Below are 14,234 nucleotides of genomic sequence, written 5' to 3'. Positions count from 1 at the left end.
AAAAAAACAGTCCAACATTTTGATGTGTTGGTTCTCACTTGTAATTACGTTCCGTGTAAAGCTATTTGACCCACGCCCCCCAATTTAAGTCTTGTCTGCATGCTAGAAAACTGCAATATATATGAATGAATGACTAGGGCAAATGTTGGCACTAAACTGATTGAGGTCACTCTGGTCTACACAAGTCTTACCAGAAGCTGAAGCCGGCAATTTGAATGGGTAGCCACATACAAATTCTAAGGGGAATACTGATAATCTAGTATGAGGTATTTGATCAGGCTTTCCAGTCTCCTGAGCCTCTTGTAAATGTGAGAACTGCCAATATAATCTGCACACTTCTACACATCCGTCCTGTAAACTGTATGCATGTCTAAATTTGCTACCCTACACCATGTGCTGTAATTTTGAAATCTTTTGCCAGGAGTTGATATTTAAGCACCCCATAAACTCTAAACTAAGATCACTAAACCTCTGTCCAAAACTGTGTTCTTGGTAGCCTTTTGTGAACCGAACGGAAGTACTGTTGTAGGAGGCTGGCCTGGTTTGTAGTGGGTACCCTAGGTACTTACACCTTACATATTTACCCATGGTTCTAATAATGTAGTGTATGTACATATATGTGTGTGTATTCATGTGTGCATGTATGTATGTGTATATGTTGTTTCTGTGCTCGGCATGTTCATGGGTCATTGCATGGCTCCTGGGTGGGTTGTTATACTAGATATCTATGAATCCCTGCTCTCATCTTATCACACTTATCTACCCATCATCATATGTCATGTCTCTATCAAACTATCCACCATAACCACTCTGACTCATCCCAAATCCTTTCTACTACTTTCATCTCCTAAATAACTCTGCCTAAGCTCTTCCCTCCGCTTCCACATCTAACTCACCAAACCTCACTCTACTACCATGACCTCCCACACAACCCTACTAAATTCTCCCCCTTTACTCATCCCAAGCCTTTGGGTTGAGTAAATGAGGGATATACTCCCAATTAACACTTCTGGATTTCTTTCCTCCTCCACCCCTCCATTACTCCGGTCAATAATAATACTAAAACTGTACTCATATTTCCCGATACTAATCCATCACTAATTCTTGTTGGGTTCCAGAGTAGCATGCTACTTACCGAAAAGCGCTTCAACGCCTTGTCAGGGGTAGTAAGCGCTATATAAATACTATTACAGTACAATACAACATATGTCATTCAGGAATTTTAAGGAGGGAATCAGTTTCCACACACTGGTTCCCGTCTCTGCTTTGTCCTCGACTCCCTTCTGTAGCTGTCTGACTTCTCACATTCTGAGAACCCTTCAAAGGATTTCGTGGTTCAAAGATATATATATAAACCTTTCCCTCCCCAAAATACAACATCCATGGTCGGTTATTTTATTTTTACCACATGATTATAATGAGTAATGTGCCCCAGCAAGGGAAAGAAACCAGCTGGGAGCCCGTGGTGGAACCAGGCTTTTTTTAACTAAACAAATATATGATAACATATGCAATAGGTAGTGCATTCAGAGAGAGAACTCAAACTAAATGTCTTTAAGGAAAAGGAGCAATACAAAATGGATTCTTACAATCAGCCCTTTTTGAGTTTTCTCTCAAACATAACCAACGTTTTCAAAAGGAGTTCTAAATCTCCTCATATATGTTGAATTTCACTCCTACGTCCTTTGAATTGACATTCATGGGACATAAACAACAGATGGGTATGAGCAACCAATATCTTTAGTGAGAATAGTGGGATCAATAGCCACTAGGGAATTGATCTCTTCTCTCTGAATCATAGTTCGATTTGTTTCTTGTATTTTAACTGGAGGAGGGTTACACATTTTTAAACAGGAACATAAAGCAGATAAGCACTGTACTAACAGACAGCTTAATATAATGGCTATTATTATAAAAAGTATGTCTTTAAACAACCAGCCTCTTCCTATGTCATCAGTAATTTTCTTGTGGGCATTACACTTAATGATTGGCGTGCCATGCTGAATGGTGGTGCCATGCAACGTGATAAAGCCTCTATTCGCCCAGAGTCGCCCAAAATTATGAGCTACTCCAAATGCATACTGGCTATCAGTGTAGATATTAACACTAAGATGTTCACTTATTTCACAAGCTCTGGTGAGGGCAATTAATTCTGCAGCCTGTACCGAATGTACCGTGGGCGCCAGTGTGGCTGTACATTGACGATTTGGGGTATTAGGGGTATGAGACATTATTTGCAAGGTTGCATTGTTGGCAGGCAGTGGCGGAGCAGGGGGCGGGGAAACTTGGACTTGGGCTGGGGTCTGTTATTACTATGGCACAGGCTGAGGTGGTGGTACACCTGGATTGCCTAAATTCAGCCCTTGCTGTTGCTGGGCTCCCATGATAGGCTGGACTACCACAGGGGGATGAAAGGTGGAGGTGCAGTGGGGCTATTATCTAACATTTGTAGCAATACCTCATCTTCTTCTAATGCATGTTTGGATTCTGTCTGTTTTGATACATAACTTCCATCCACCTGAGCTCTATGGACTCTATCTTCAGAGTCCATTCTCTTCTGGGTTTGGGAGTGGTGGTATTGCGCTACATTTTGCTTTATTGTTTTTCGTTTTTCTTTCTCTACCAATTTGTCTGCCTTAATTTTCCTTTTAGTAGCCTCAGGCTTCTATTTTCTATGTACATCAAACATGTGCTGTCTAGCCTTTTTGTGAAACAAGCATTCCTGCGGGTAGGTTATTTTCTTTAAATCAAAAGTTCCATCCTCCGGCCGCTGGAGGTCAGGATAATGTCTAGTATATCTGCGCCATATACTGTTATACAAATTATTTTCTAAACCATAATCCTTTAACATGTCGTACCCTGGTGTTCCCTCTTTTGGGATCAGTTGTCTTTCGTCCAAACGTGGAACACTATTTCGGCGAAAACAACGACGTAGCCCTTGCTAGCATTTTTTATTTCCCATGTCTAACTTTTTAAATTTCAAACTGTAACATTTAGTTTATTTTTACCAAATGATTATAATGAGTAATGTGCCAAAGCTAGGGAAAGAAACCAGCTGCAAGCCTTTTTTTTTTACTAAACAAATATATAAGATAACATATGCAGTGGGTAGTGCGTTCAGAGAGAGAACTCAAACTAAATGTCTTTGAGGAAAAGGAGCAATACAAAATGGATTCTTACACTCTCCTGTGCTCTTTACTTGTAGCTTTCATGATTGTTTCAGGCATCTCCTCAGAGCACCCAGTTTGCATGCATTAGTGCCTTCTAGCCCAGCCTATACAGATCTGCACCTTTTGTCTCCAAGAAGGTATATTTCTAGCCAGAGCCACTTAACACCATAACTGAATTACCACGTCATTCCAGCTGCTTTAACTCTCTTTTAAGGTCTCTCTTTCATACTTAAAAATAGTGACTCGCCTTCACATTCATATCAAATTTCATCCCTATCACTCATATTTAGTATATCATTTTTAATCTCAAAGACTAATTTGGGATGTAGGTTCTCTATGGCACGTTTTCTATTCCCAACACACTCTTGGTGCAGGTTGACTAACTGTGATCCTTTCTTTAGTCTTTTGGAGTTGTTTTTTAATTTTTTTAATTTTTAAATTATTAATGTAATGTTTTTTGAATTTCGATTTATCAGCCTTGAAGAAGTCCAATGTGTGGACAAAACACGTGTCGGCTGATGTTACATGTGTATTCGACAAAATATCATCCGGTCCTTTGACTCACAGTTCATTCTGTTAGATTATGGACTTTTATTGCATCTATTTACATTATGTCTTTTATGTTGGTTGGTTTTCTACTGTAGGGGTTAGTGTTGTATGTTATTTATCATTGTCACCAATTTTTGAAATAAATATTTTCATTATATAAAATTATGAGAACCTACATTGTTTGAGGTTAATAATATATGAATGTATATGGATTGTGGACAGTCTATCACAATTTACTAATTATATAGTCATATTTGACTTTTTGATTATCAATACTTTAGAAAAAAGAAAGAAAAGAAAAAAAAATTGTTGTGCTCCGCTAGTACATTTTGTTTAGTTTTCAGAAATGTCTGGGTTTGGTAGGTTTCCCTAGATGGCTGCTGAGCCCAGGACCAAAAACGCAAGGCTCCCCCGCCCCCCCCCCCCCCCCCCCCCCCCTGCAAAAACAGGTTGTTTTCTATTTGATCATTTTGATGTGTCCAGATAGTGTTTTGAGGCATTTCCTGTTGGGAGCACAAGCCTACCCACACAAGTGAGGTACCATTTTTATCAGGAGACTTGGGGTAACGCTGGGTGGAAGGAAATTTGTGGCTCCTCTCAGATTCCAGAACTTTCTGTCACCGAAATGTGAGGAAAAAGTGTTTTATCCAGAATTTGAGGTTTGTAAAGGATTCTGGGTAACAGAGCCTGATGAGAGTCCCACAAATGACCCTATCTTGGATCCCCCTAAGTCTCTAGATTTTAAAAAAATGCACAGGTTTGGTAGGTTTCCCTAGGTGCCGGCTGAGCTAGAGGCCAAAATCCACAGGTAGGCACTTTGCAAAAAACACCTCTGGTTTCTGTGGAAAAATGTGATGTGTCCATGTTGTGTTTTGGGGCTTTTCCTGTTGCGGGCACTAGGCCTACCCACACAAGTGAGGTACCATTTTTATCGGGAGACTTGGGGGAACATAGATTAGCAAAACAAGTGTTATTGCCCCTTGTCTTTCTCTACATTTGTTCCTTCCAAATATAAGAGTGTGTGTACAAAAAGACATCTATTTGAGAAATGCCCTGTAATTCACATGCTAGTATGGGCACCCCAGAATTCAGAGATGTGCAAATAACCACTGCTACTCAAAACCTTATCCTGTGACCATTTTGGAAATACAAAGGTATTCTTGATACCTATTTTTCACTCTTTATATTTCAGCAAATGAATTGCTGTATACCCTGTATAGAATGAAAACCCACTGCAAGGTGCAGCTCATTTATTGGCTCTGGGTACTTAGGGTTCCTGATGAACCTACAAGCCCTATATAGACCCGGAACCAGAAGAGTCCAGCATACATAACGGTATATTGCTTTCCAAAATCTGACATTGGAGGAAAAAGTTACAGAGTAAAACATAGAGAAAGATGGCTGTTTTTCTCACCTCAATTTAAATATTTTTTTATTTCAATTGTCATTTTCTGTAGGAAACGTAGGGGTTAAACCCTTGTCAGGCACTTCACCATTTTTGAGAGGGCTCTGAAAAGGGGCTTAGACATTTAAGGGTTCCATACTGTTTTCTTGTACTTGGAAATATACACTTGCACATATTGGTTTGTTTTTCAAGACGAAATATAAACTGAAACAGATTTCCTGACGTCTTTTTTTTTTTATTGTTTAGGCTGCATTGAGACCAACAGACGTTGTACTTGAAGTTGGCCCTGGAACTGGTAACATGACTGTGAAATTGTTAGAAAAAGCTAAAAAGGTAAGATGAAAGTATATCTGTATTCTACTTTTCAGCAGGCGTCACTATAATAGCAATAAAAGTACGTTGTTCCTAGGTTTTTGTAATTTCATTCTTCCTCATTATTAGATGGTCATTTATTTCTGGTGTGAATTTATGGCTACCCTGTGGAAAGTTTGAATTCCAGGTAAACAACAATAGAGCACTCAAAAATAGTAGTTTTGCTATCAGTGTTTGAATGTACTTGTGTAGATGCTGTTATTAGTGGATAGGGTCAAGAGGTTACACCTGTCTTATGAACATTACAGAGAATCTTTTATCTCTTTAATGTTTAAATTCATATTTTTGGCAAGGTGGGTGCATCCGTTAAGGGTTTGGGGTTATCCACCATATGCTTGCTGGTAGTGTCAATAGCGTGTTTGGTTCAGTCCACTGGGCAAGCATTCGGTGACTGGAGACAGTCATCTTGAATAACAGCACTTTCCCTCTTTACGGCTGAGTGTGCTTTAGGGATACCTGTGCATCTGAGGAATTCCATGTGGATCGAAGCTGCATTAGTGACCTCTGAGCAGGAGAAGCAGCTCGTCATCACCACTAAGGCTTCCAACTTGCCAGCAAGAAGTCTGTGCTGCAAAGAAATCATTCAGCTGTGATGGGCCCTAGGCGTAGCACGAATGGAGTATCTATCATTTTGGGCGTACCCCATCACAGCCTACCACTTTACCTGTATTTGCATCATTTATATTGATACTCTGGCCTTGCTAGATATAATTATCTGGCCGAAAATTCCGATAAGGTTACGGTCCCAAAATAATTAACTTTTTGAAAACGTGGTTGCCGGTCTATAATCAGTGAGTAGGTGTACGCCAATTAAGAGCTGTGAACATCCTATAACATCAAAGAAAGAAAGTAAAGGATTGTTGCCAGTTTTATTTTAGAGCACCTGTCGCTTTGGGACAGAGTTGTCCACGTCACAAAGGGAATAATATGACAAATTTACTTTTTTTCTGTCTTGGGTCTCTGATATTTCCATAATTAAAGTTGTATTGTTTAAGTAACAAGCTTTGCTGATACAGTAATCCCTCCACCTCCTTCGTGCTCCTCAGCGTGGTTTGCTTTGTATGGGGGCCGTTCGGGGGAGAACCTCCTCTTTTTAATTTTTAAACTTTTGGTGTTTTTTTTCTCTTGCATCTACGAAACACCTTTCAATGTGGCTATTGCTGTTGAATCAATATTCTGACCTAATTGTTAAGAGAATTGAGACGTTATAATATCTGGTGAAACAGCACACGAAGTATCATCCAGCGTTTTCATCTGCTCAGTTGATATTACTAATAGATATAACTTTCTGTCAGATGGACTTTCTAGAACGGTAGTTTTCTGGGCTCCGCGAAAAGGCATGAAAGTGGCTTCTGACCCTCCTGCTTGGACTTACGGCACATTGACAATTGTCAGATGTAGTGGTTACCAGGTCTGCAAATCTACCAGTATTTGATAGTTGGGAGGAAAAGGGAAGTCGCTATCACCTTAGAACAGTTGTGCTCCCTCTGAGAAAGCAGCATTCCAGCTCACCTTGTTGCTGGAGAAAGATGCATCACCCACGATCCAGCGCTTCCTGAAATGGGGGAAAGATGGCTTCCTGCACATTCAGATACTCACGCCAACGGTGCTGACAGCCATTATAAGCATTACCTTGTACTCTGCTTGGTAAGTTGTTCTTGTTTTAGATTTACCTGTTATTACCCAGAAAGGGGACTACATGAGTTGAAGTTCTGACAGAATGAAGTCACTCCGGTGACGTTCTGTAGGCATGATCTTGCATGCGGGCATGTTGTTTTTGTAGAACAGTGAGCATGGCAAATCTAAACATATGATCGTAATTAAACACATATTGTGGGTATTTTGGGCACAGTGGGGCCTACTTCTGTGTAATGGCTTGGACTTGTTCTAATTCTTTATATATTGTTGGCATTGTAAGTAAAATGGTGGCATTCATGGTGTAATGCTTACGTAGACTTAACAGTGACTTTTAGCATCATCACTGCTACTGTGGGGAAATTCAGTTTGTAGGATTCGTGTAATCTCTACATCCACACTTTAATACAATCATCCATGCACACACTAATCTATCGGCTATTGACTCATTCCTACACAGCCACTCATACACACTGCACACTCTCCAATCAGTGAATCACTTATAAAACAGCAATGCCTATAGATCTGTCAGTGCTGGTTTTTATAGCATTCTGTCATATCAGTGTTTCAGCCATGAATTCTGTAAAATCCGAAGAATACCATGCCACAGTTACAGTAAGGATTAGTATTTCATGTTTGCAGATTATGTTGATAATGTTATTTGATTGAGCGCCTGTTGTTTAATAGCGTGTTATCACATTAGCCTTTTTGTTTATTTTTGTTATTATCTACTGATCTCAGCGACTTTAAAGGTTTAGCATTGAACAGTGGACATATCATAGTATCTTTATTCATCTTTATTCATCTTTGATTCTTGCTATTCATTTTTTGTTTTGTGAAACCAGTGATCATGTTTTCTTGTGATTTCTCCACGTGACCAAAAGACTTCAGATATACAGTGATGCTTCCCTTTTGATGACTACACTTGGCACACGGTTGAGGACAAGATCTTCTGAGCTCATAAATACTTAATGCTTACGGATATATGACATTTCTTAATAGCCCATCTCTTGTTTGGAGGAATGAGCAGAACAGAAAAATGCTAGGCAGTGGCGGCTGTTGAAGTTAGCAGCATCATGGCTTCCTGTCACAATGCAGTTATGTTTTCAAAATGAACCACCCTCTCTTAGTTTTTTGTTTGTTTTTGCAGGTAGTTGCTTGTGAACTTGATACACGACTTGTTGCAGAACTTCAAAAGAGGGTACAGGGCACGTAAGTTTCTATTTCTTCGTAGTATTATGCTTTTATTGTTTAATTCCAAAATCTCTTCTTCCATTTTTGTTGTGTGCAGTCATAAGTTTGACTTATTTAATTTGGTATATAACTCGTATTAGCACAGTCTGGGTTTTACGTTCTACCATCTTCCTCGGCATACCACCCAAGTGCTATTTTAGTAAGAGCTTTTTGGAGAACCTGTAATTTGTATACAAAAGGACACTTGGCGTAATGTATATTAGTGTCTTCCTTATTTCTGTTAATCTTTGTTACAGCTTTTACACATAACACAATGTTTCTATTAATAATGAAACTTGAAACATATAGTATTAGGATTTTTACTTGGTTAGTACAAAGACATTTCCATTAACAGCTTTTAAAACTGCTCTTAAAATTGTTTGACATCTCACACCCCATTTCCCGATAAACTAGAGAAGCCTTTTGATATAGTTTTCAGTCTTGATTGGAACTAGGTGTTTGCATCCATAACAGGGAGGGTGTAGGCTGAGGGATTATGAATCTACCATAATCACTGAGAGTAAAGCTTGCATTGTATGCCTCCCTCCCCAGGTCAACTCAAAGTGCAAAACGAATTTTAATGGTGACAGGCTGCTGGTGTGTCTTTTTGTAGTGCACAATCCGATTGTGTATTTATACGTGTGCAACATCACCAACTTATAACAGAAAGCATGGGATTTGACCACATCCTTGAATTGTTCAATCCTAGAGTCTTACGTAGGGTGCTTCACAGCAGAATACTTAGGCTAAAGAAATCCCTGCTTCACCTAGATTTTAGGCAAAAACACAGCAAGAAAAGACTGCCAATGTTAGATGATTCTTTCTTTGTGGAACTCTTTTTTTGTCTGCCATACATGCCAGAGCAGACCAAAGTAAGTCAAAGGAATTTGAACACCATCAACTTGGAACCAGTAGCCAGTGTAACTATTTTATGCATGCGGAAGCTTTGACTCTTGAGTCATGGCTGCAATCATGACCCTGATCTTTTCATCTATGTGAAGTTTTGTTAGCTGTTTCTGAGAGACTCCAAGTTAGGTTAAGTTGCAGTAATTGCAATAGCTCTCACAAATTCTTCACAAGGCATCAGGGTAGTAAATACTACACACAATGTTTCCCACATGGGCTTGTAAAGAGAGAGATTCTTTTATGGTAACACCTAGGTTTTTATCCTAACAGGCAGGATGACAAGCTGATCAAAGAGTGGAATAACTCTGCTTTCAGGAGCAAGTTGTTTATATCCCTCATATTTGATATATTGATGTTTGATATTGTACTCAAAGCAGGCAATTACAGTGTTGTTTATTCGGTGGGTTCTTGCTTGGGCTCCTAATGAAGTGATAACCCATGTACATTTCCATAACATTTATGGCTGAATCTTGAAGTTGTCTTGGCAGAGTTTTGATAGTGCCTTTATTATGCAAATTGGGCTTTGGTATATCTCTAACATATTTGTATTAAGATTTAAATATTACCAGTCAGCGAATGTTCTTGTTGAAGGCTTTTGTAAGTTCTAACACTTGAACTATGCCACGTTATATCACCCATATGTTTAATTTGCTTGGCTAATTATTCTTAACAGATTGTTGTTGTAATAAACATCATTTCTGGGCAAAACCTTGATGCATGAACTGGCCTTGTCAACACTTAACAAAATGTAGTTTATATCCTCAGTATACAAATATCACTCAACTCCAATTTTACACAGCATCAATAACATGTAGTAAGTAACTAATTGATTAAAAATATATATTCTCTAATTGAATTATCATACAAATCCAATGCTAACAAAATGCATTCTCAGATACGCTGGGAGGGAATGTAAAAATCCTAGAAGGCGAAAGAGTATATGGCATTGTCATGAAAATCTGAACCCACATCAGGTAAAGAAAACTGTTGCTAAAATTGTAGTTGCTAATGAGTTGTCCTCTGTAGGAAATTTGATTATTTTGTGCTGTGTTTGTGAGACCTCACCATGTAATAATGTCACAATCCCTATGAAGTCAATATATGTGGCACTGAGCAGTCGGGCTTAGTCAAAAGAACAAGGGTAAAGTGTTTAGAAGTACCAAAACAACAGGTAGGCAAGAAACACTGATTTATAAAAAATAGTGTATTTGTACCTTAGATTAGATACTAAAACGTCACAAATCCATTGAGGGGAATTGGAAATATGATTTTTAAAAGGTAAGCAAATTCTTTTAAGTTCCAATAAATCTCTGTGATCACCGTCAGGTTTCTTGAACCAGCTGCTAGCACAATTACTGATCCTCTCTTGGACTGACCACAACGGGTTGGGAGCCAGTCATAGGGACCGCTTAGGTCCATGGAGACAGTTACCTGTTATGTCCAGCAGTCTCAGAGTCCTCACAGCAGATTTTACCGGGATCACGGTTCCAGCTGAGAAGTGACCCTGATGCTGGGGGTGCAGGATGCTGAAAAGATGCCAAGGTTGCTGAAGATTTTGGAGATGTGGTGAGTATTCCTGGGGACACCTGGGGGACACTTACTTCAGGCCTCAGAACTCGATCTCCTACGATGCCCAGTGCAGGTCCATTTGCACTGGTTGACTGATCTCCGGTTACATCAATCTTCAGTAGTCATCCACAGGTGAATGTGTCTTTCTTGGAGGAGGACCCGGATCCACTTCGCCGACGACTTTGGGTTCCACGGACTTAGGGACGTTTCAGGTAGGTCAGAACACTGTCTCTAAGCAGGCATCTCAGTGTCCAGCTGTGGGCAGGTGATCCTGGGCAGCTGGGCTCTCACAAGTTCAGGCTTCTTTCAGCTTTTGTGTTCCTGGTGCTAAACAGTGGGCTGGCCACATAGCTCTTGGAGTGACTTCTTCTGACCCAGCACAAGTGGATCCTTTTTCCACAAGTAGCCATTACAGGGACAGTACATTTGTCGAGTCCCTCTGGTTCAGCAGAAACAGTCTAGTCTTTGGTGCAGCCTCTTTTCTGGGTCCATGGAGCAGCAGGGCAGTCTTCCTTCTGTACTGGGCACAAGTGAAGCTCTTTCTACATGAGTGGGCCCAGCAGACACATTCCTCTTTGCCAGTCCCTTGGATTAATCAAATACAGTTCTTCCTTGGTGAAACCTCTCTTTGCTTGGTCCAGGGAGCATCAGGGCAGTCCTTCTGTCTTCTTGCCCGTTCAGCAGTGATCTGAGGGCTCTGGAACTGGGATTCTACATCTATGCCATCTTCTCTTTTGTGGATTTGCAGGCCAGTGAGGCACTAGTTTCTACAAGGCTACCCATCCCACTTTGTCCCTTCCTGGGGCTTTGGCTATCAAACAATCCCAGGATACCCCTCTCCACCCTAAAATGGCATACGCCATCTTCCCCTGGGGTGTACCTAGCATAATTGCCATTCCTGCTGGAAAACCAGTTTTTCAACAGGTTTTCCCCCTCTAGAGGAGATGCCAGCCTGTCTGCCTGCAAAGAGAAGGGAGCAGGGGAAGGCATGATCGCCATTTGCTTCACTGAGTCAGTAGCCTGTTTGACGCTGGAACATCTGTGGCTACTGCCCGGTAGTCACCTTGTTGGAGGAGGTCACACCTTCTCTCTTCAGCAATTCTCTTTGTTCTCTGCCCTTAGAAACACTTACATTTCCTTGTAGGGGGCAGCATGTTGCCTCTGGTGACAAGTGTTGCATGACAACAGGAAAGGCTACAGAAGGTTTGGGCATCAAAGTGATTACTTTTTAAAGTTACGTTTCTGTAGAAAGTTACCTTAAATCCGATCTCAGCAGTGAGTCTGGCTTAATGTAACTATTAATTTGACACATTTGAGTACTATCTTTGGTGGTCCCAAATGAAAGTAATTAGTACTTATCACGTTGGCTAGTGAAGCTCCATGGTAGCTAATGAGACCACCATCCTCGCTACAGTCAAAACAGCAATTTTGTGTTTTCACTATCAGGGCATGTTAAACACAAAAGGAACATGCCCTTCTTAATATTAAGCGCCATTCCTGGTGGACTACCAATGCTTTCCGTATGGATGGCTTACTAATCTTAAAAAGGAGCAATTTCACCTAGCAAAAGACATTTATTTTGTGTCTGTCACAAACAAATCCAGCACCCTCAGAAGTAATGAACCAGTCTTGTATGGTCCCCATACATATACTGAAATCTTGTGGATCTTTAATTCCCCTCCTATTCTTCTGCCATCTTGCTTCCGGAAAGTCAAACCCTATACCTTTACTATTCCAAAAAATATATTTAGGAGAAATGTGTGATTTACTTACAAGACCCTCATTATGGAAATCCTCCACAATGTTCAAAGTGCTTACCCAGAAACTCGGTCCGTGTTTCTTCGTCATTATTGTGCTAACCAGGTTCATTAAATGTGACCATAGCACAGGGTCCATTGTAATCATCCTACTTTCTTCCTGGAAAGTGTCTACTACAAGTTAAGTTATAAATAAGAAGATTTTTCAACCTCCAAATGGTTTCTCCTTCACAGCCTTCATTTGTACTTTCTATAACAGAAGACCCCTCCAAAACCACTAACTCAACTCAGCCTTCTCTAGCACAAAACGTGTATCAGCTGTTCCAAGAAACTCCACCCATTCTTTGTCAACAATATTCTAGGTAACTCAGGGCTGCTGCAGAAGCTCATCCTAAATGGCTCATCCTAAACTGCAACCCATGTTGAGCGTGTCTCCAGAAATGCTCAGGCTGCCCTCCCAATAGCAGGGGATGCTGGACTTTAATTCTGTGTTGCATTTCTTCAAACACTTTAAATGTCCCATAATGTTCAGTGAGTTTATGATCACAGATTATGCTAAACTGCATAGTTGTGTCACAATATGTTAAGATTAGACTGGGAACCTGTGATGTTATTCAAAGTACTCCTGGAAAAAGAAAAAGCTCTACCTGAATGGCTTGTGTATCTGAGTTGGTGGTTAACATAAACACAAAAAATACTACACATTCAGTTGTTATGATTTTCGAAAAGTTAAGATTACTATTTCTATATACATTACTTATGTACTGGGCTTGCCATTCCTTCCCATAACCGAGCAGAGTATTGTTTTATCAGTATGTCACTGATGCCTTAGTTGTAAGCTTATTTTACAGTGTTGATTTGTTTCTCCTTTCTTCAGTGCTTTGGCAAGCAAACTTCAAGTAATGGTTGGTGATGTGCTGAAATCAGACTTACCATTCTTTGATATCTGTGTGGCTAACTTGCCATACCAGGTGAGGTGTTAGAGTACCAATGTTCTGAATAATACAGCCATGATTTCTGGTACTTTTATTATAAAATAATAAACAGACATCCTGTTTTTTTTATCTTTTTAGATATCCTCCCCTTTTGTTTTTAAGTTATTGCTTCATAGACCCTTTTTTAGGTAAGTGGTGTGTGATTTAAATCATGTATTGTCTTATACATTCTAGTTAAGACCAGGAGGTGCCGTGAACACTTTGTTTTGATATTCCATTTAGAAAACATGATACTGGTGTATTACCTAAGGTATGTTGCAAATGCATAAAATCAAGAGAACAGCATGTAAATAAATAAATGATGAATAAGCATTGCTGGTGCTGCATGTGCCAAAATCCATTCACTTTCTAGTTTTCAATTAGAAAAGATCTTCCATTGAGGGAGGTGGCTAAAGAAAGTAATTCATGACTTTATGACAAATAAAGTATAAACATTTTGAAAAGAAAGAACTGACTAGTCAGACGAAAAACAGTCTTCCGTGAGTTCTGTAATAAGAACACAAGTAAAGTACTTAATATTTTTTGTGAGAAGTGTACAGAATACAGGCATGCCATACAAAGGCTTGATCATCGTGGACTGGATGGCGAGCGGAGTCAAAACCACTCAGTTGTGCCACTTGTTTGATGCATCTCTGCAATTATA

At 39.9% G+C, this 14,234-nt stretch overlaps 1 protein-coding gene across 3 annotated transcripts in view; it reads left to right on the top strand.

The window, feature by feature from the left end:
• The window catches only part of DIMT1 (DIM1 rRNA methyltransferase and ribosome maturation factor), a 57,449-nt gene that overhangs the window by 14,848 nt on the left and 28,367 nt on the right, over window positions 1-14,234 (top strand). For all 3 annotated transcript variants that reach the window (XM_069222638.1, XM_069222632.1, XM_069222623.1), the window contains 4 exons: window positions 5,371-5,457; window positions 8,282-8,343; window positions 13,474-13,567; window positions 13,670-13,719. In XM_069222638.1, coding sequence (XP_069078739.1) covers window positions 5,371-5,457; window positions 8,282-8,343; window positions 13,474-13,567; window positions 13,670-13,719 — 293 coding nt within the window. The remainder of the gene's footprint in view (window positions 1-5,370; window positions 5,458-8,281; window positions 8,344-13,473; window positions 13,568-13,669; window positions 13,720-14,234) is intronic.

Source organism: Pleurodeles waltl, chromosome 1_1, assembly GCF_031143425.1.
Source record: "Pleurodeles waltl isolate 20211129_DDA chromosome 1_1, aPleWal1.hap1.20221129, whole genome shotgun sequence".
Lineage (NCBI taxonomy): Eukaryota > Metazoa > Chordata > Amphibia > Caudata > Salamandridae > Pleurodeles > Pleurodeles waltl.
Note: the sequence above shows the minus strand (reverse complement) of the source record. Positions and strands in the feature narration are given on the sequence as shown.